Genomic DNA, 21772 nt, shown 5'->3' on the forward strand with positions numbered 1-21772 from the left:
ACAGAGAAGGAGGCTGGATTGGGCATGATTTACACCAGCAGTTCTCACACCTTTTGGTCTCGGGAACCCTTTACACTTCTAAAAAATATTAAGTAGCCCCAAATAACTTTTGCTCATGTGGGTACTACCCATCTATGTTGACTGCATTTTAATTTCAAATCTGATAAATAATAATAATAAAGCCATTATTAGTCAGGACGGAACAGTGGTTCAGAAGTTGGACTGGAACACCCAAGTTCAATTCCCTGCTCAGCCATGAAGCATCCTGGGTGACCTTGGGCCAGTCACTATCTCTCAACCTCACCTACCTCTTGTGTGAAGTTGTTGTGAGGACCAAAAAGAAGAGCGGGACTATGTACACCATCCTGAGCCCCTTGGAGGAAGAGCTATGTAAAAATGCGAAAAATAAAGAAATTACTTGTTAAACATTACATCCTCATTGCCTGTTCCACAATGCTTGGAAAATACATGCACATCTGATAGATATGGTATATATTGCACCATATACACCAGCCAGAAATAAGTGGAACATCTCACGTCACTACAAAAGTGGATTCAGGACTGACTACACACATGAGCACTCCAAGGACAACAGTCTGTTTTTCTTTGTTATGGTCACTGTGGGGTCTCCCATATGAGAAACTAGTCAACTTCTACACTGGGAGGAGGGTGTTAGTGTCCTCAAAAAAAACAATGTGTGGTAAAACTGCCCAGCCAAAGGCTGCATCCACTCACATGTACTCCATTCTCAAACAAAGCATTTGATACAACACATTGTCAGTTAAGCACAGATGGTGCTGTTGAGGTTATGCTGACACATGTCAGGGCTGGGAGCTCTTGGAAGCTGAAACAGCCTGGGTGGAATACCTCTTGATATCTTCTTCCAGAAGTTGTTTAGCAAGTTCATAGAAGAAAGTAACTGTAAATACTGTTCAGTATGAAAGTCACTGGGCACATGCATACAAACACACCCCACCTCTTTGATAACCAGCACCAGCAGAAAATCATTTGGGTGGTGCTTGTTTGTTTTTTATACTTTATTTATTAAAAATTTTCAGTTCAAAAACAGATAACACAAACTAAATTGTTCTTAATTTGTGAAGTCAGTTTCAAAATAAACTGGGCCAAAGCCTTCCATATATCTAAAATGTGTGCATCAGGACCAGTTTTGAATGCCATGACTCAAAGAAATACATATACAAGCAGATAAACACATAAAGCTGCCTTATATGGATGAAAGCAAAAGAGGTTGAGAAGTTTCATCTTGGGGAAATGACCTCTTCTAAATACAGCTCTTGAAGGTTCAGAAGGCTTGTCATCTACTACATTTCTTCAACCTCATAAGAAGCTATGGGCGCAATCCTAACCAACTTTCCAGCACTGGCATAGCTGTGGCAGTGGGGCACATGCTGCATGCTGCAGATGGGGGGCAGTAATGGGGACCTCCTCAAAGTTAAGGCAATGTTTGTTCGCTTACCTTGCATTGCCATTATGTCAGTGCTGAAAAGTTGGGTTAGGATTGTGGCCTATATCTCAGTGCAGAGATGGGGGGAAGCAGTAACTTCCTGCTCTTGTTTTAGAAATGCACAGACTTAGAATAACTGTCATTTATTTATTTATTTATTTATACAGGTATTTATATACCGCACCTTTCTTTGGTCGTCAGATTTTTCCTTAGGCTTTAATCCAAGGCTGTTTACATAGACAGGCTGTTCTAAACCCCAGTAGGGATTTTTACAATTGAATAGTTCTAGTCTTTCATAGAACTCCTCGCTCCAGCTGGATTGCTTCCCGGTCTGGCCTCTCTCTGACCCTTTGCCTCCCATGCTCCACTTGGCGGCAACTCCTCTCTGCCACCGAGGGTCAGCTCTTCAGTATATCAGCGTGTCGTCAGTTCTCGGGTACTTCCGGTTGTTTCGAACCGGCAGCCTCAGATCTTCAGGCATACAAGGCGGCAGCTCTGCCAACTGAGCCAGACCTCCTGCTCAATATATTTATTTTATAGTATTTATTTAGATGTCTATACACCTTTTCCTCTGAATACATAGCACTTAAGGTGACATAAAATAGAGGAAAAAAACAGTAAAACACAAAATATAGCAACAAAATATAAAGCGTAATCATCATAAACAGTCATTAAGAATAGTACAATAGAAACATTAAAAATTATACAGAATACAACCAGAAAACCCAAAGGCAACTAAGGGACAGCCAGGTGAAAAAGGAAAGTCTTCAGACCTAGCTGGAAAGCTAAGTGGGAGTAGGTAGCTCTTACTCTCATTGAAAGGGAGTGCCACAATAAAGGCACCACCACAGAGGAGGACCTGCTCCTCATTATAGTGAATCTGACATCTCCTAGAGGTAGTACATGTAGCAGGAACATTAAAGAGCAGATCTGTTCACACAGGAGAAATCAGTTCCTCAAATATACTGGTCTCAAGATGATAGGGCTTTAAAGGTCAGAACTGACACATTAAATTGGGCGTGGAAAGCAATTCAATTTGGCAGCCAATGTAGGTGCAAGAAAAGTGAGTTGGCTAAGTCAAGTTGCCTGAGCCCCAAGACTACACAGGTCACTACATTATGCACTAAATCTAGCTAGGATGTAGTGGTTCTGGTGTTGGACTTAGACCTGGAAGATCTGGGTTCAAATCCTTGTTCAGCCATTAATCTTCCTGGGTGACCTTGGGTGACCCACTGTAACTCAGCGTAATCTACCTCACAAAGCTGTTGTGATGACAGAAAGAGAGAAGAAACTATGTGCACCACCCTGAGGTCTTTGGAGGAAGAGTGGCATAAAAATGTGAAAAATAAATGTGATTTCTCGGCCATCTTCAAGGGCAACCCATGTAGAATGATCCATGACTTGACTACTGTAGTCAAGTTCTGATGTCACCAAGCCATGGATCACAATGGTTAGGTCCAATCTGCTTAGATATGGGCACAGTTGTGCCTAAGGGCATAATCCTAACCAATTTTCCAGCACTGATCTAGCTGCAATGCAGCCCCAAGAAAAGGTAACATGCCTTTACCTTGAGGATGCTCCCTTGTCTGCCTCCCCACTGTAGGATGCAGTGCACGCCACATTGGTACAGCTATGTCAGTGCTGGAAAATTGGTTAGGATTGAGCCCTAAGCTGGCCTTCCTGGCCACCGCTGCTACCTGGGTATCCAGGAGCAACAAGGAGACCAGAATGACCTCTGAAGTTGTAGACCTGTACCTACAAAGGGAATGCAACTGCATTCAGAACAGGCCAACACCTGCATCATGTATCTGTATCATGTATTCCAACATCATATCAAGAAGATCTCTGTTTTGTCTAGATTTAATCTCAGCTTGTTCACCCACATCCAGATCTTCATTACTTTCAGATAGCCTTCCAGAATTTCAACTGCATCCCCAGTATTAGATGGCAAAGAAAGGTTCCCTTGGAGAGAAAGATGGAGTAAAAAATACTGTAAGTAAGAGCCCAATCCTATGTATTTCTGCTCAGAATGAAGTCCCATTATAGTCAATGGGGTTTACTCCCAGGAAAGTGTGGATAGGATTGTAGCCTAAGTAAGTAACTAAATAAAGGTAGAACAAGGTAACATCCACATATTGATGACACCCAACCGCAAACCATCAGATGATCTCTCCCATTGATGTCAGATAAATATTAACCCTTTTCTGTCCAGCCCACATGTGCACACATTTGATCCCTGTTCTGTATATGCAATGTTGGGCAAAAATGGCTTAAGCAATGTGGGTGACAGGATGGGACTGTGTGGCACTCCATACACCAAAGGCCAGGGTGCTGAACTGGAGTTCCCAGTAATTTCATCTGGGATCTGTTGGCTAGCAAAGACCAGAACCACTGCAAAACAGTGCTTGGCAGGCCCAGCCTGGCCAAACATCCCAGATGGATGTTCACAGACATCCACCATGGTTGATTGCACTGGATGCTGCTGAAAGGTCTAGCTGGGGATGACCACAGTACTTTCAGTCCTCAAGCCTGACCTGAAACCGGATTTAAAAGGACCAGATAATCCATGTCATCCAGAACCCTCTGGAGCTGAGATGCTGTCACCTGCTCACCCATGCCCAGGAACAGGAGGTTGGAGACTGGCCTATAACTGCCCAACAGAATGAGATCCAGGGAGAGTTTCTTCAGAAGAGGATATATCATGAATGCCACTGGCACCACTTCCTCCATTAGAGATTATCTAACAATTTCCCCATTTGCTCTGCCAACCTACCCACCACCCACAGATCTGATAAGTTGGGAAAGGGCCAATCAGGTAGGCGGGTGGTCACACATTCTCAGACTACCTACCTGAGGAAACAAACTGAGATGATTCTAGACAACTCAGAATTGTTCTACAGAATGATTCTCCACTGGACCAATCATGAAAAACCCTTTGCTGCTGTCACAGGCTCTAGCATAAGTTCCAGCCTGAATTTCATTGAACTCAGTGAGTTTTTTCACCACCATGGCTCAACAGCAACTGTTACCCTGCACATGCCCAATCTCATCTGATCTGGGAAGCTAAGCAGGGTCAGGCCTGGTTAGTACTTGGATGGGAGACCGCCTGGGAATACTGGGTGCTGTAGGCTTATACCATAGTCTTTCAAGACTGAAGGTTGCCAACCATGGCTCAACATGTCTGCTAAGCTATTTCATTGCCCGCAGCTCCTCAGAAAACCTGGAAGCCACATTGGCTCTGCAATGAGGAAAAAGTCTCTCATTGTACTTAAGAAGTCCCCCCTCCCATTCTGTCCTACTCCATATGAAACAAGATGTTCCAGATGCCTGAGACAAAGAGACGCCTGAGGGGGGACATGATTGAGACATACAAAATTATGCAGGGGATGGACAGAGTGGATAGGGAGATGCTCTTTACACTCTCACATAACACCAGAACCAGGGGACATCCACTAAAATTGAGTGTTGGGAGAGTTAGAACAGACAAGAGAAAATATTTCTTTACTCAGCGTGTGGTTGGTCTGTGGAACTCCTTGCCACAGGATGTGGTGACAGCATCTGGCCTGGACGCCTTTAAAAGGGGATTGGACAAGTTTCTGGAGGAAAAATCCATTACAGGGTACAAGCCATGATGTGTATGTGCAACCTCCTGATTTTAGAAATGGGCTATGTCAGATGCAAGGGAGGGCACCAGGATGAGGTCTCTTGTTATCTGGTGTGCTCCCTGGGGCATTTTGGTGGGCTGCTGTGAGATACAGGAAGCTGGACTAGATGGGCCTATGGCCTGATCCAGTGGGGCTGTTCTTATGTTCTTACACATCACAAGCTCTCAAATATTCAGGTTCCACTTTGGGGCACCAAATGTTTCACATGTTTTCTGTTAGAGCAGATGTTGTACTGGATGGACAAAATGGATGGAGAATTCTGCTGAACAACTGTAGGATGGAACTAACTCAAGTCTAATTTTATCTGGTTTCCTGAGTTTTTAGAACTAGCCCAACCCCCCATAAAATAAATGTAAGTTCTGCAGTAGGGGGGCATACTTCTACCTCCTGCCTTCCCATAACTTAGCAAAAATGATCAGTGAAATTGGGTTAGAAAAACTTTACCAAAGAGGAAAACTGAATAAGTGTAGATATATACACTTAAGGAATGTATTGGCTTTGGCTGTATTAGGCTTTTTCAAAAATCTATCGAGGCATTTTTGAGATTAAAATCAAATGTGAAGTTAAAAACAAGCATAATAGTGATTGAGTGACTGAATGGTTTGCTCTAGATTTAATAATTGGTTTCAGTCAAGCTGAAAAAATCTTGCTCACTAAGCTGCATTCTTTACATGCCATAGTAATACTGAAGGGACTACTGAACTGTATCTTGAGAATGAACGTTCATTCCTTGCAAACACTTGTAAAGAAGATACTTCCAAGTCTCCGAAAAATGTACTATCTTCTTATGCCCTCCATACATTTTTATTTTTATTACTTTACAAAGTGAACCTGCTCCTCCCCCATTCTAAAACAACATTCACACTACCAACCACATATAAGAAGCAAGCAGTTGTTATTTACATACTGCCCGTGACTCCTACTTCACCCCTTTCTGTATTCTTGACTATTTTTGCCCCAGACTTCTGTTGACACTGGTGCTCTCCCATGGTTATTAGTTGGCCTCTCCTTCTTATGTTTCTTCTGCTTTTCCATGGAGTACTTACTTGTCTTCTCCTCTCACTTCCTTTATCTCCTCCTTTTAACCAAACTCTGCTCTCTGACTCCAATGCAATTGCTGCTATCCTGTCTTCCATATATACCCCAGGTTGGTGGCCACATTGCTGGAACAGACAGGATGTATGGCTGCAGGTTCCCAAGGTTGTGGTCAGCAGTGATGTCATTGCTTTGGGACCTGGAATGCTGACAGCTGAAGGTGATTTGTGGAGAACAAGGATTGTGTGTGGTGGCAGTCGGATTCAAAAGGGAGAGGAAAGATGGGTGAGAAGGGGAGAAGCCGAGAGAGAGTAAGAGGAGAAATTTAACAGCGTACAAGAGACAGTTACAAGGCCCTGGGAAGGAGAAAGGTTGAACAGTACGTACAACCCTGAGGGAGAAAGAAGGTAAAGAGGACAAATAGGAATTCCCCTGGTAGCGAAGACAGAGGAAAGCAAGAGGGACTTCATGGAGAGAACCTCAGGAAAAGTGAGAAATGGGCAGATTAGCCTTTGGAACTGCTGAATACTAACAAAGAGCTGAGCCATGAGCCTTGGACTGTCTAAAACTCCACATTGGGCTGGCTTCAGTCTGACCATTCTGGTCTGCAAGCCTGGCGTGACTTAATGAGCAGCTAGCAGGGCAGCCCAAGATCACCCAGTGCCTGAGACAGGATGCCAAATGCTGCTCCCTTACCCAATGATAAGCCAACCTCTGCTTCTCCCTGTCCAGTGTTCAAATTCAACACCCACCTCCCCTCCCCATTTCCTTTTCCTCTCTGTCCCCCTCTTCCTTTTCTCACAAGCATGTACATCTCTGTTGGTTGTACAGGTCCTAGATTTGGAACAGGGAATCCCAGGGCTATTCCCTTTGTATGGGTGTAAGAGATCTCACAGCCTGATTGACCAGCTGCATGTCATCTGAGCGCATGGAAAGCAATCTGTGTTTTTGGATGGTGGGGAGGAAGGAAGCTAGAAAGGGGTACATCTGCACAGGTCAAAAAGGACAAAGTAAAAGTTCAAGATAGGGTAGCTCTGACAGCCACACTTTCCTGTAAGCCCCATTGATTCTAATGGGACTTACTTCTGAGTAGACATGCAGAGGGTTGGGCTCTGTGTCATCTGCCTCCTAGACAATACACTGCCATCTAGTGTCTTGCAGGTGATGCTGTACCTATTTTCCAAAACTATCCTAGTTTTCATCTTTGGACAATGACACACTGTTGGATTTTTTTCCACTCTGACTTCTTGTTCTGGAATTCCATTCCACCATCACATTGTACATTCCCCACCACACCAATCACTCCTTATAAGACCAGTAACTTATCAATGTTGCATCTTCAAAAGTATTTCATCCCAGCCTTCCTCAAACAAACTCATGAGAAACTCAGGGTTTCACATGGTTTCTCCACTGCAATGTGATTAACCATGGGAGGTTGCATCCCTGGTCTCTCACAATTAATACCATGGAAAGGCGAAGTCAACCTGGTCCCCACCATCAGCCAGAGCATGGTGTGTTGGCAGGAGGCTCACTTCCTCTCCCTAGCTGAAAAAGAATTCTGGTCCAACTGCCAGAACTAGTTGAGTCACCTTGAGTACCTTTCTTTCAGGAGAGGAAGCACAGAATACAATATTCTAAATGTCAGCACAACCCTATACATGGTTTAACTCTATTTCCTTCTTTATATCTCAGATATAAATACTGGAAAAGGGAGGGTGCAAATGGATAGATTGGGGAAGGGACAAATTGACAGCCGAATGGAAGAAGATAATCCTACTTAGATTATGCCCCTCACTGAGAATGGGGCTTGCTTATTTAATTTCATTGGATGAGGGGCCCCAGGCAACACAGGGAGCAGAAGCAGAATTTACTTAGTGAAACAGGCATTGGACTGCACTCAATCTTTTCCTTGGGATTTTTTAAAATCCCACCCTTCAATTTCTATACGTTAGTTTTATGATTGTGGTCCACTCCCAAAAGTTTAGAATAAAATATACATCATGTAAAGATGTAGGTTAATAAATTTCAAAAACAGAAATGGGTGGCAAAAGCAAAAACACTCAAATTTAAAAGCTGACTTTTTGTGACAGACTGAGGTATGGATATAGAACCATGATGCATGTTGGAATTTACCACTATACTGCAGGGTACAAATAAGAATTTTTTAATCCTTTTTTAAAAATTTTTTAATCCTTATTTTAAACCATCTTTTTAATCTGTAGTTCACACTGACACCAATGTAACCACCTTGAGGGGATTTGTCAAAAGTTCTCCCATTTCAGATGTCAGAACTGATGAGTGAAAGGTAAACAGAGATGAGCGAGAACTCTCAGCAGCAGAGATGGCTTCAGGGATCAGCTGGGTCAGACAGCAGCCAATGGCCATTTCAGATCAATTTACGTAGTTAGACCCTTGAATCCCAAAGCAGTGGTGGCGGCAGCAGTGCCAGAGGGCCTATATGGACACATGAACAACTCAGTTCAGAGCTCAGTCCCAGCAATCTGGAATAGCCACCAGAAACTAGTGCTGAAACCACTGCTTTCTCCCAAGAACACTTCTAGGATGTGCCTAGGCCGTGCTTTTTGGCAGCTCATTCCAGAAATAAAAAAGGATTCTTCCTGAAAGTATCTTTTCTTCCCCTTTTATCCAGAAGGCCTTGGGAAAAATCCATTACGGGTTACAAGCAACCTGTGTATGTGCAACCTCCTGATTTTAGAAATGGGTTATGTCAGAATGCCAGATGCAGGGGAGGGCACCAGCATGCAGGTCTCTTGTTATCTGGTGTACTCCCTGGGGCATTTGGTGGGCCCCTGTGAGATACAGGAAGCTGGACTAGATGGTCCTATGGCCTGATCCAGTGGGGCTGTTCTTATGCTGTTATGAACAATGCAGCAAGTTGAGCCCCTTTGACTGCACCAGGCTCCCCATCTCATAAGAGGTATAAACAGTCAACTTTTTTTTAACCTTATTGTGCATGCTGGAATGGCATCAGAAAATCTACTTCAGTAGTTCCACAGTGGAATGATCTCCTCCTCCTCCTCCTCAACAGGACTGCAATGTGGATCTGGGTGGTTTTGTCCATATGGAGCTACTAGAAAACAGGCCTTCTTTGGTTTACAGTAGTGAGTATTCCTACACCTTTCTTCATCTTTCCAAATTCCAAGATGGTTGTACTTCTCTTGCTGACGGTTGAGAGTAAACACCTGAATGACCAGTGTAAAACTTCTGTGTCAGTTATAACAGATTGAGAATCAAAGTCACTGAGTATATGCCACATGATTTTAGATGCTAGGTTACAAGGTTGTAAGGGCAAGTATCACACAACATCAAATACAGCACTGAGAAAGATGTAGCCTGAGAAGTAACATTATTAAAAAAACAAAAAAACCTTCTATTTACATCCCAATAAAATGTGCATGCTGCTGAAAGCTGCACTAGTCCAGTGGTTCTCAAATCTTTTAGAGGCCAGAGCAGAGGTGCCCAAACCCCGGCCCTGGGGCCACATGCGGCCCTCAAGGTCTCTCAATGCGGCCCTCAGGGAGCCCCCAGTCTCCAATGTGCCTCTGGCCCTCCGGAGATTTGTTGGAGCCCGCACTGTCCTGATGCAACTGCTGTCAGCGTGAGGGCAACTGTTCGACCACTCACGTGAGCTGTGGGATGAGGGCTTCCTCCACAGCTTGCTGTTTCACATCTGTGATGCAGTAGCAGCAGCAAAGGAAAGGCCAGCCTTGCTTTGTGCAAGGCCTTTTATAGGCCTTGAGCTATTGCAAGACCTTCATTCATTCATATAAGTTCCTCTTTAATATATTCATTTATGTATACTTATGTAAATGTATTCAAATTTTAAATGTAAATTAATTCTCCCCCCCCCCCCACACACACACACAGTGTCAGAGATGATGTGGCCCTCCTGCCAAAAACTTTGGACACCCCTGCCAAAGAGCAATAGTTCCCAACCTTTAGGAGCTCATGAACTATTGAGGCAAAAATTAGAATTGTCATGGACCACATGCAACTGTGAGAGATCTTTCTCCGGCCCCTCTGGTGGTCTATCTCCCCAGCACTTCCCTACAGACTATCAGAAAGGACAGAGAACGGACCGCCCACAGTCACAGTTAACACTTAGGTGGTTGTAGCTGCAGGCAGTCTCCACCCTCTCTGGTAGTCTGTGGGAGCTTGCTTGCTTGGCCATACAATGGAAGTGATCAAAGGCAATTTTTTTCCTGAGGCTTTGCAGACCACTTGGGAACCAGTAACCTAGAGCAGGGGTCTCCAAACTTTTTGGCCAGAGGGCCACATCAAATATCCAGCACGGTGCAGTGGGCCAGAAAAAAAATTTAAATATAAAATTTGTATAAATAAATTAGAGATGGAACTTAGATGAGTGAATCTAAGCTCATTGAATGGGCTCATTCATTCAACCTCACTGGCCCTTAGAACACCCTCCAGATGCAACCAGAGCACAGTTCCAATCATGTTCGGCCAAGTGGGCCAAAGGCGTTCAGGGGACAAGAGGCTGGCCGCAGGCCGGATTGAGGCTCACCATGGGCCGCGTCTGGTCCCCAGGCCGGGATTTGGAGACCCCTGCCCTAGAGGCTGCTACCCGATTTATAAATGCCAAGGGATGCAGCTATAAAGGTGATTTACAAGATCTCTAGTTACACACCAAAATTAGGTGTTTATGGTTTGGATAGACTGTATGCCAAGGAATAACTGGCCCACCTCACCCCAGCACTGTCTGTTCTAGTGGCTGTCTGCTGGTATTCATTTGCATCTTTTTAGATTGTGAACCCTTTTGGGACAGGGAGCCATTTAGTTATTTGATTTTTCTCTGTAAACCGCTTTGTGAACTTTTAGTTGAAAAGCGGTATATAAATACTGTTAATAATAATAACAACAACAACAACAACAACAACAACCAAATGCTGGTCCCACAAAACAGCAAATACAATCAAGATTGCAGAAAACACTGTCCTTAATTCATTAGCGCATTGTATAACTACACATAAAAAAAAATTAAGGGACAAATGACTTCATAGACAATACCACTAATGAGTGATTACCACATTGAATTAAAAGGGTTTTATGTTGCAGAGTCAAGATTTAAAAAAAACAACAAAGCTATTTTCTCCATTATAACCTGTGTGCTTATTGAAGCACTGTCGTTGCAACAGTTATTTTCCATCTGCTTTCATGCATCTGATGCAGCTCTCATGTTTTTCTTTCAGCATACCAAATAACTCAATAAAGGTATGCAAGAGTCAATTTTACTAAACAATTCAACATACAAAACTGGAACATTCAGATAAAGTGGGAACATATGCTTTTAACATGTCCATTTTAGAAGTGGTCTTGGTCTTGCAGGCAATTCTCCCAGTATTTTTAGATTAATTAATTAATTAATTAATTAATTAAACAGTATTTATATACCGCTTTTCAACTGAACGTTCACAAAGCGGTTTACAGAGAAAAATCAAATAACTAAATGGCTCCCTGTCCCAAAAGGGCTCACAATCTAAAAAGATGCCAAGGAATACCAGCAGACAGCCACTAGAACAGACAGTGCTGGGGTGAGGTGGGCCAGTTACTCTCCCCCTGCTAAAAAAAGGAGCACCCACTTGAAAAAGTGCCTCTTACCCAATTAGCAGGGGTTCATAGATGTGTGTGTTCATATTTAGCCATATAAAACAAAGATCTACATTCCATTTTTTTAACAACCCAGCAACAAGGACCATAATTCTGAGAATCCACACAACAGAATAACTGAAATAGATTAGATTAGGACTATTACTTTTCCTGTATAATCACCTACCAGATAAATATTATGCATTTCTCTAACATTAAACACATAATCTCTATTTTCTAGGAAAGTCCTGCAATACACTGGCTTTACCATCACTGGTATTTCAGTACAAAATTCCATTTTGTGATACTGGAGCAATTATTGAACCAAAGTCTATGAATGTATATTATGCCATCACTGGTTACTAAAGTATTTTTCAAAACTTAATGGAGTTATCCTAAAGGTCTTTATAGACCATTTTGAGAGCCTGTGTGGTGTAGCTTGTCTTGAAACAGAGAAACAGGTTCACATCTAGGTGCTCCCTAGATAGCTTTGAAAAAACCTCACTACTAGCTAACTTCTTGTGAAAGAAGTACACACAGACCTTTAAATAGAAAAATAATGCAGTAGTAAACACCCTCAGGTGAAGCTTCAATGCCCCACTATTTTGCCAACATTTTCAGCCTTGACGTACCCAGCTCATATTATTCCTAAGAGAAAAGAAAGCATCCTTTTGACAACCCATTAAACATCAGTGCTACAACAACTGGGTTAGGATGAGTGCAGGTACTAGAAGTTAGGCATCTTTGTGTGTATACATCTACAGTTTTCCTGAAATCTTACATATTAACAGTGAAATCCTATGCATGACTGAAGTCTCATTGACCTCAATGGTCCCGACTCCCAGGTACATGTGATAAGTCAAATCATGACTGCTTCTCTCTCAAAAATATGATTTAAATGCCAAGTTCTAATTCAATTGCTAATTTTCAATTTTATACTGGCCAAACATGTTCCTATTCTGGTGTGACTGTTTATAAATGTTTAAATGGCCCACACTGATTTCATCAATTTGATAAAACAAACTGTAAGTACCAAGGCAGGTATTGAATTAAATATATATATTCTTCTTATATGGCTGTTTTACTCATTTCAAACCCCAGAACTCCCTGACTACAAAAGAGAGGCATGAATGTGTGATCTTGTTAAAAACAAAAATTCTTGATGAGGTCCTCCTCTTTCCATTAAGAATCAGAGTGCAGTATCTATATTTAAACAAATTTTATTAACATAATCAAGCAGTGATTTAACATTCACATCTATCGTCACATCATACAAATGTAAATACAAAATTACTACATTACAATATATATTCTCTGCATGATCCAAAATATTTGGTGGCCCCCAAAAACTCTTTAGAATTCAGCAGCTTATTAAAAATCAAAACCATATTCTATTTAAAATGAAGTGGTGTTAGCAGAGGCAGACAAAAAAATCAGTTTAAACACAGCTTGAGAAGTTGCTGAAGGATATGTTTGAAGGGAATATTCTAACACATACAGAAGAGACATCCAATTTAAAGCTTTCAAGCAAAACTCATCCAACCTAAGTTGTCAGCAGAAAGATCTGGCTATGTTGCTACTTCAGCTATTGTTAGTGCATCCAACTCCAACAGTTAATTTTAGGATATATAAGAGATAAAGGGGAAAAAAATCTAATTATATCAGGGGGGGAGAGAAAGAGTGCTTTTAGCTTTAAAAAGAAGTGCCCTCAAAACATTTCCTAGGGATTTCTAGTTTTGCTGCACACTCAGAAGAGGCCTCCGTCCTCAAAATGAACTGAATTGACAGGTGGGGGTGTGTGGGGAAACACACCACTGGTGCTGAAACTGATTTGCCAATTTCACTGTCTTGCTTAAAAGTGCATTTGTCCAGCAAATGATGGTTGCTGGACAAATCATTTTGCTGGACAAAACAAAATTGGTTTAATATACCAATTCTAAATGTTCCCTGTCATGCACACATGTGTTTAAGTAACCCGCATTGTTTTAGCTCAATCACCTACTGAAAAAAGCTATAACGTATGCCCTTGTGAATGTTTCATTCAGGAGAGCCCAACACTAATTTGCTCTGACAAATAGGTACAAAAGAGCAAAGTCTGGCTTCAGACATCATTCTGAACTGACAAGTATCTGAAATTTGAGTGCAGTGTTGAATAGAACTGCATTAAGATGTATACAATTATTTATCATCATATCAAGATTTAGTATCCCAGACAACCCAATGCTTACACAGTACACAATAATAAAATTCATATATAAACAGTAACTTTAAGAGATTACTGCTTGGTATTCAGTAGTTTACAGCAGCAGAGAATAATCTCCACTGAAGTTAACTGCCTATGACTGTATTGTGTTATTCTTTAGACTCTACATTCTACTCTAAAAGGTCTAAGCATCTATACATGAAAATATATCAGAATTATTCAAGCAAAGTCATAATTTTTTATTAAAAATTGGAACAAAAACGTACTGCACAATATAAAGCACTCTTTATGGTGATTTTAGGTGCTATTAGGCACAGATGCATTCTTCTCTTAAGAAGCATGTTTATACATCTGTTAATACATTCAATATGAATAAAATAGGCGACTTATACTGAAGCAAGTCACTGCTGTCTCACAGTAAGTAAATTTAGATATGAGAGTTTAAGACATTAGGCAATTCCTATATGAAAGACAAACTGGTACACTTAAGACATATTAGAAGCCTCTATCTGAACAAAAAGGGTACAAGAGTATTTACCTGAGATAAAACTAGTATGAATATTCCTTACCCAAATAGCAACTGAAGTTTCAACTTTGGAAATCCTCTTACAAGTAGTATAAATCTAATTACACAGTATTTAAGTAGCTTAAGTAATTCATGCCAATGCTAAATAAAAATTCAGAATTATCACAGTGCGTATCAATAGTGTTTATTACAAAACTAAACTTTTATGTTTAAAAAACCCTATTGGCTATGTATTTTAAACATATTATTCTATGAACATTGCCACAACTGCAACCTCTAAGTGGCAATAAACTGAGGCCGCAAGCCTCAGCTGACTCACTTGGAAGTTAATCCCACTGAAACAAGCAGAATATACTTTCAAGTATCAGGGTGCACAACATTAGAATCTAGGTCTGACTGTAACTGATGTCTGCATACCAATTTAGAAAATAAATCAGGCTAAAAATGTACAAAATTTATCTATTTCCCTTAAAGAAATGAAACAAAGATTGTAAAGGAGATTTTTTTCCTTAATAGTCAAAAACTGTATTACTAAAAAACCTTACTGTATTAGACAAGTTTAACTGCAAAAGAGATGGATTCAAAATGTTTTAAAATACACTTTCTGTTACCAACTTAGGTTGATCAGCAGCTTTGTTCACTGTTAGAATCCTTCAAAAGCAGAGGGGCCTTGGACATGAAAACAAAGGCATATATAAAAACAGTAAACACTGACCTCCTGAGGTTCCTACAACAAAAATATTCAAGTAGAAAATCTACATCACTTAGCAGCGGCTATTTCTGTAGTTTAGCACACTAAGCACTTTATTCACTGTGTAAGGAGCAGATTTAGTAAGCCGTGCTTGTAGCATGCCAAGAGGCAGAGAACACTGGAATGTAACAAAGACAAACTCACAAGTCTACCAGTTATCAACATTCAGTCAACATTCAAAAACTGTCAAGACTACACGAAAAGAATTAAGATGCTTTATATATATCCCATGATGCAGTATATTTGATTTACAACTGTTAGTGTTGTATCAGAGCTTTCTTTACCTCAAATGCTAATCCAAGTGGTTTCTGCAAGTGTACTATACTTTATACAGTATGAAAATGGTTTCTGTCTGTTATGAAGCATGAACTCATTAACAAGCATTTGTGATTTTAACTGTAATATTGCTTTCTTGGTACTTTTCTGCCTGATCAGCTTAGTCACAGTAGAACAGTCACATCCCTCTATATTAAACCATGTAATAAAATTATATATATGTAACAAGTGGCTATTGCGTGCAATAATTTGCAAATAATTTGCAAATTAATAGTTTACAAAGGACTAAACAAATAAAAGGGTTTATGTTTAAGAGAACACCATATAGAAAGCTTGGCTCTGTCTACAGAGAAATCAACATAAACCCTTGTCTAAAGCAAGTTCCACGCTTATTAAATTTTAAGATTTACTTCTTGGGAATTTATTTCTACTTCTTTTAAATTAAAAAGTTGCTACTATAGGTTTTCAGCCAGGAGCTGTGGCTTTTGACACAGCAAATTAATATGAACGTACATGCAGTTTTGTTTCAGTAGATTTCATGACATAGTAGCACTAATTTCAATCTTTATAGGCTTATATACAGGACATGTATTTAGAAAGGTTGTTTTCAAGCATGTCTAACCTACTCAAATTTGCAAAGCGAAAGAAGGAATGTATAAGACGTGTGCATGCTCCCCATGCATTAAACAAAAACGAACTCAGATTTCATAAATTCACACTCACACAAGCTTGAACTTCAGTGCAATGGCTAAAATCATTCAACAACCTTAAAAATAACCAGATCATGCAAAGTCAGTTCTTACAAAAATGGTTATCCAGTATTTGTTTTTGCAATGCAAAGATGAGAAGCTAAAATATAAGGCGGCTGTTATGGCTTTTCTTTTCTTTTTTTTGCACAGATTAATTTTGCAGCACTTAAGGGAAAATGGAAAGGTGTGGCTTCATCTCTGACCAGCAGAGTTATTATCTCTCCATTTTCCTTTATCATCATGGGATACTCTTTAGGCAATCTAAATTAATCACAACTTCCACTTTTATAGTAACACAAGATCAAGTGTACCAGTTAGGTTTTCACATTCACAGTACATAAGAAAATACACATAAAAAAAATAAAAGGTTAACTTAACAAGGATTTATTCACAGAAATACAAGTGAGTGGAGGGGAAAAAACAGAAAAGCTAAAACAAATGAAATGAAGAGGATCCAAACCAACTTTCATTCTGTAGCTTTTTAACTTGCACCTTGTGCACACTCTAGGACTCAAAGGGCCACCAACATGCGCCGATACAGTGTAGATACCCTGCTTTGCATCCATTCACTTATGCATTTTTTAAGATCATGCTTTGTGGGACAGGAAAAAAAATTATAGAAGATAATATGTTGGGCGGGAATAAACACTGAAATGTAGCAATCATGTCATCAATTTTCTACAATTGTCTTTACGTGCCAACTAACATTTATGTAGCCTTTAGCAGGTCTTACCAAGTAACTCATTTTTAGAAGATTTGATAAAAATCACTAGTAGTATAACCATGCAGAAAGCACATCACACTGACAGCACAGAGGCAATACTTTGCACAGCTATATCAGCTTTCCACATTGTGCAGGTTACACAATACAATATCAATCTTACTCCTAACAGATCCTAAAAAGATATTTCAAGGCCTAATTGTACTACAGTATTTTATACCTATATTTTTAATAAAAATAAAATCCATAGAATCTTAAAGGAATTTTAAACGCAGGGCTATACTGAATTGGTAAACTGCAACACAAAACTGGCGCAACATAAGTAAATGTATACCACTCTCACTCTTTGATGCAAGCATGCTACTTTCCCACTAAAAATACGCTCAATCACTATTATCCAAAATGCATGCCTGAACCTTAAACTGCACGTTAAGAATTATGTCTTACTCTAGAAATTAAATCTAATGAAGTACAACCATCAAATCATATCCACTACCTTTAAATTTCAATGTAAAATTAAAAAAGATTCACCTTTCATCTGAAATGCCCCGCCCCCGCCCCCAAAATGAAAAGGAGTGACTCATTTGGCATCTTGCAGGTTGCTTCATTTTGTTCAAGTTAACCTTTATTACTTTATTATGGGGTTATTTAAATTTGTACACTGCAAGGTCTTGCTCCTAACAAAGGTAGCAAGCTTCATTTTAACTGTACTAACTTCATCTGTTTAGTTCTTCATTAACATGCATTACCTAGGAATCCCATCAAGGTGAAACAATGCAGAAACCTCTTATTACGACACCTTTTACTGCCTGTAATCCCCATTCATCAGTTTCCTTTACCATGTAAACACAATACATTTTCTCTTTACATATCCCTTGGTTCAATTTTAGAGTTTTCATTTTGGTACAGTTCCCCATAATATTGCAGAATGTGCTATTTTGTAAATAGATTTTTTTTTTGCGCTTCTTCACATCCAGTGCAGAGTTGTAACAGGAGACAGATTTCCACCCACAAAAGCTCCAGATGTTAAAACATTTCCCAACATCGGCTTAATACAGTGACGGCAACACCTCCCTCCCGCCCCTCCCAGTAGGCTTGGGATTGTACTGTATTCCCTACTGGTTTACCCTTCCCCCCAGTAAAGGGTAACATTTTTTTCCCTGGGTGCAGAGGCTCCCTTCCAGTCTTCCAGACTGAAGGACCTGTAAAAAGCAAAATGTACACATTTAGAAGCTTTTAATTTAACAGTGTTAATCATATACACTGTTCTCCTTTTAGCAGAGGAGCCAACTACTGGACAAGAAACACTTGCCAATGTAATGGGCACAAAATCCCCAAATCTGCTTTCTTTTGGTAATGGAAGAGGGAGTAAACTCAATTTGGTGTAGTGGTTCTGGTGTTGGACTTAGATCTGGAAAATCCAGGTTCAAGTCCCCACACAGCCACAAAGCTTCCTGGGTCACCCTGAGCCAATCACACTCTCTCTGCCTTGAAGGATTGTTGTGAGGACAAAAGGAGGGAAGAACCATGTATGCCACCCTTAGCAACTTGGAGGAAGGGCAGAGTAAAAATGTAAATAAACAGTGCTTTGCCTTAATAAAAATGTGCTCCAGAACGCTCGTTTTGCAATATGCAAAAACGAACCAATACAACAGTTATCAGGCTTAGGAAAAAACTGAAGAATCAGAATCACTGAATAGGCTGCACCACTGATCCTTACCAAAGAAATAAGGAATATAAGATTCCAGAGCAGGGGATGCAAAGGGGCTAAATGTTCAGCAATGACATCATCATCAAACCTTGGGATTGCTAAGCTCCAAGAAGCAACTGTGCAGAACTTGCCTTTGAAGGTAAAGCCTCCTGCCCAATTTGCCACATGGTGGGCAGGGAACAGCAGAGCCACCTACCCAGTGCCGCTCTGCCATTCCCTGTCTGGTGTACAGTGGTATACAGTGGCAAACTGAACGGGAAAGCTTTGCCTTGCCAAGCTGAGCTCAGCACTGACTGGATGACTTTGGGTGGCAGGCCAGATCTGGCCCATGGGTTGTTGGTTGCCAACCACTGCTCTGGGGAGGAGGATATATATTATGAATAACTACAGAAAAGTGTAGGAAGACTGACAGTTAATATTATTTACCTCTAATTGTGGTACTGCAGCTTGAATACATGAGGTTAGACTCCATAGTAAGCTGCAAGGCGCTCTTTTAAGGGAACAGGAAACTGGTCAGAGAAGCGCCTCCAATTTTCATCTCCAACTTGATTTTTAAATCCATGAAGGATCTGAAGAAGAGCAAAAGTTTAATTTCTTCATCTAGGAAATGATGAAACCTAACAGTATACTGCATACACACAGTATCCAAACGTATACAGCGTAATGAAATAGGTTGCCAATTTCATCATTTCAGCATGTAAGCTTACATGCTTACAGTGATCAGTTAAAGCAAGATACACTTGGCACCACAGTAAGTTTATAAACAATGTTAAGCACGGGGGGGGGGGGTGGCACAACTGAAACAGGTGTCACCTGTATCCACAGGTTCTGTATCTGTGGAGGGTCTGTGGAACTGATTCCCTGAAGATACGGGGGAATGTCTATATTAGGCACGTAAAGCAGTTATATACTAGAACTATTAATTTGCAGCTTGACTCAAATATACCTAGTTTATAAAAAGTTCAAAAGAATAGCAAATTTATTCCAACAGTCTGGAATATCTGATTAGTGTAACTAACCACCCACCACTTTCAAACAAGATGCAAAATCATTCATTACCTTACAGAACATGTCTCTGAGATCATCTTTTGGGCTAATCCATGATGCTACAGCATCACAAAAAAATATAAAGTCCTGGAAAAGTTCATAAAATTCACAAATTAGTATCAGCCACTATATAACTCAACCAGCTTTGCACAGGAAAGACAAAATAAGCAAATGTTACACCAATATTTCATAGTTTTGCTTTTAAACACTTCAGTAATAAGAATTGCAATCATTCATTGTCTTAAAGGCATAACTGCAATATAGAATGTCACTACAGTAGCTGGGTTCAAATGCACTTGGAAATCATGATTATGTTGATCACAGGTAAGAACCGGTACCATGATTTGACCTTTGAGAGCAATATTTCCCAAACCTTTTAGCACTGGACCCACTTTTTAAAATGACACTCTAGCAGCCATTTTCAACCACTGTGCTGTGGCACACTGTGTGCCATAAATGGTCTGGAGACAGGGTTGAGCAGCGAAGTGGCTTTTCTAAACCTCAGATTTGGCAGGTGGGTCAAGATTTAGAGCCCTTATTTAGGATATGCTTATCAAGATCAAATCAAAACTTACTTGAACTACTCCACTAGGATTGACAGTGATCATGGTACAAATCCCTCGGAATGCTGAATCTTTTTCTTCATTGTCCCTTATGTTTCGGAGAGAGGTGCACCTAAGAAAACAGAGTCAATATTAAATTTGAAGCAGAGCTGAATTAAGTCGCTATAGTATTTGATGGAATAGATGTCACAGCAAACAACTCAAATACTATGTAACACACACATGGAAGGTTCTTTACATTCCCTGTGTACCCCATATTTACTTTTACCTGGATTTAAAGCTATTCTTTTTGTAGATGTCAGGTCAGCTAATTTTTTCCTGTAATGTGCAACTACTTTAACATTAACAGATATTGTAGGTGACCAGTATTCCATTAAATACAATGATAAATACATTTAGGCGTGTCAATTGCTAAAAGCAGTATATACTGCCAGAATATCAAATACCATTAAGAGAACATCTCTCACTTTTTACAGCAGCAAGCAAGCTATTTGATACATTACAAGTCTATAAACATATATTCCAGACACCAAGTCAAATTGCCAAATGAATTTGAAATAATGTAATGCGGTGTTTAACTTTTTCACTATTTGCATGCACAATAACATTCTGGTGGATTTTAAAATGCTTTCAATATTCAAGCTTTAACACAGCAAGCATGTGACAATCTTATCCCATGCATCCATTAGTTGTTAGCCACAACATGAAATATATACATGACGGTACTGCTAAGAACTCACAAACCTGATAGGACAAGATTAGTCACATGGTTGGCAATGATTAAGAATAGTGATTTTGTAACCAACTGAAAAGTATATCTAGAAGTGAGATAGAGAGAGGAAATAAAGAAGAAAGTGAAGAAAAATGAATAAAAAAAAGATTGAATAATACACACCAGGGTCTTATAAACTGCTGTAGCATGGGGGCCACCTCTTGAGGACAAACGTAACCAAGACGACCAATTGTTATTGCTAAGGTAACGCAATCACGGTTATACACCACCAAACGCCAACCAAGACATGAGCAAATGAGGGGGGAAGGAGAAAAATAAAGAAAAAACAACAAATAACTCAGAAACAGAAACCAACAGAACCTGTGTATGATAATAAACATAAGATTTCACCAGTGCTGTTCATTACCACCCCTCAAAAGAAGGGGCAGCAACATGTGCCATACTATTTGGAGAGGGAGGGGTAAAGGAAAAAAGGAATTAAGTGAATGAGAGAACACCAAGATCAAGATCTTAAATCAAAATATTACAGCAATACAATACTTTAAATACTGTTCAATCTATTACTAAGTATCAATTCAAAGGCATTTCAGAAGTCCTCGATTACTGGGTAGTAAGCTTCTCAAGTTTTATGAAGATGAGTAACTACATTTTAAGGGTAGTTTAAGGGTAATTTTGATTTCAAAAGTTAAATATTACAAATGT

The 21772-nt window shown here is 40.1% G+C and overlaps 1 protein-coding gene and 1 pseudogene across 1 annotated transcript in view; one reads left to right on the top strand and one right to left on the bottom strand.

The window, feature by feature from the left end:
* Positions 1-4476: 4476 nt before the first annotated feature.
* LOC136642279 (5S ribosomal RNA) lies at positions 4477-4596 on the top strand (annotated as a pseudogene).
* Positions 4597-13029: 8433 nt separating this feature from the next.
* TNPO1 (transportin 1) overlaps positions 13030-21772 on the bottom strand; it is a 53893-nt gene continuing 45150 nt past the window's right edge. The window contains exons 21-25 of the mRNA XM_066614373.1: positions 21233-21308; positions 20350-20449; positions 19787-19861; positions 19154-19296; positions 13030-18218 (exon numbers count right to left, since the gene is read on the bottom strand). Of these exons, the coding sequence (XP_066470470.1) occupies positions 19189-19296; positions 19787-19861; positions 20350-20449; positions 21233-21308 (359 nt within the window). The 3' untranslated portion in view covers positions 13030-18218; positions 19154-19188. The remainder of the gene's footprint in view (positions 18219-19153; positions 19297-19786; positions 19862-20349; positions 20450-21232; positions 21309-21772) is intronic.

The sequence above is a fragment of the Tiliqua scincoides genome, chromosome 2 (assembly GCF_035046505.1).
Source record: "Tiliqua scincoides isolate rTilSci1 chromosome 2, rTilSci1.hap2, whole genome shotgun sequence".
Classification (NCBI taxonomy): domain Eukaryota; kingdom Metazoa; phylum Chordata; class Lepidosauria; order Squamata; family Scincidae; genus Tiliqua; species Tiliqua scincoides.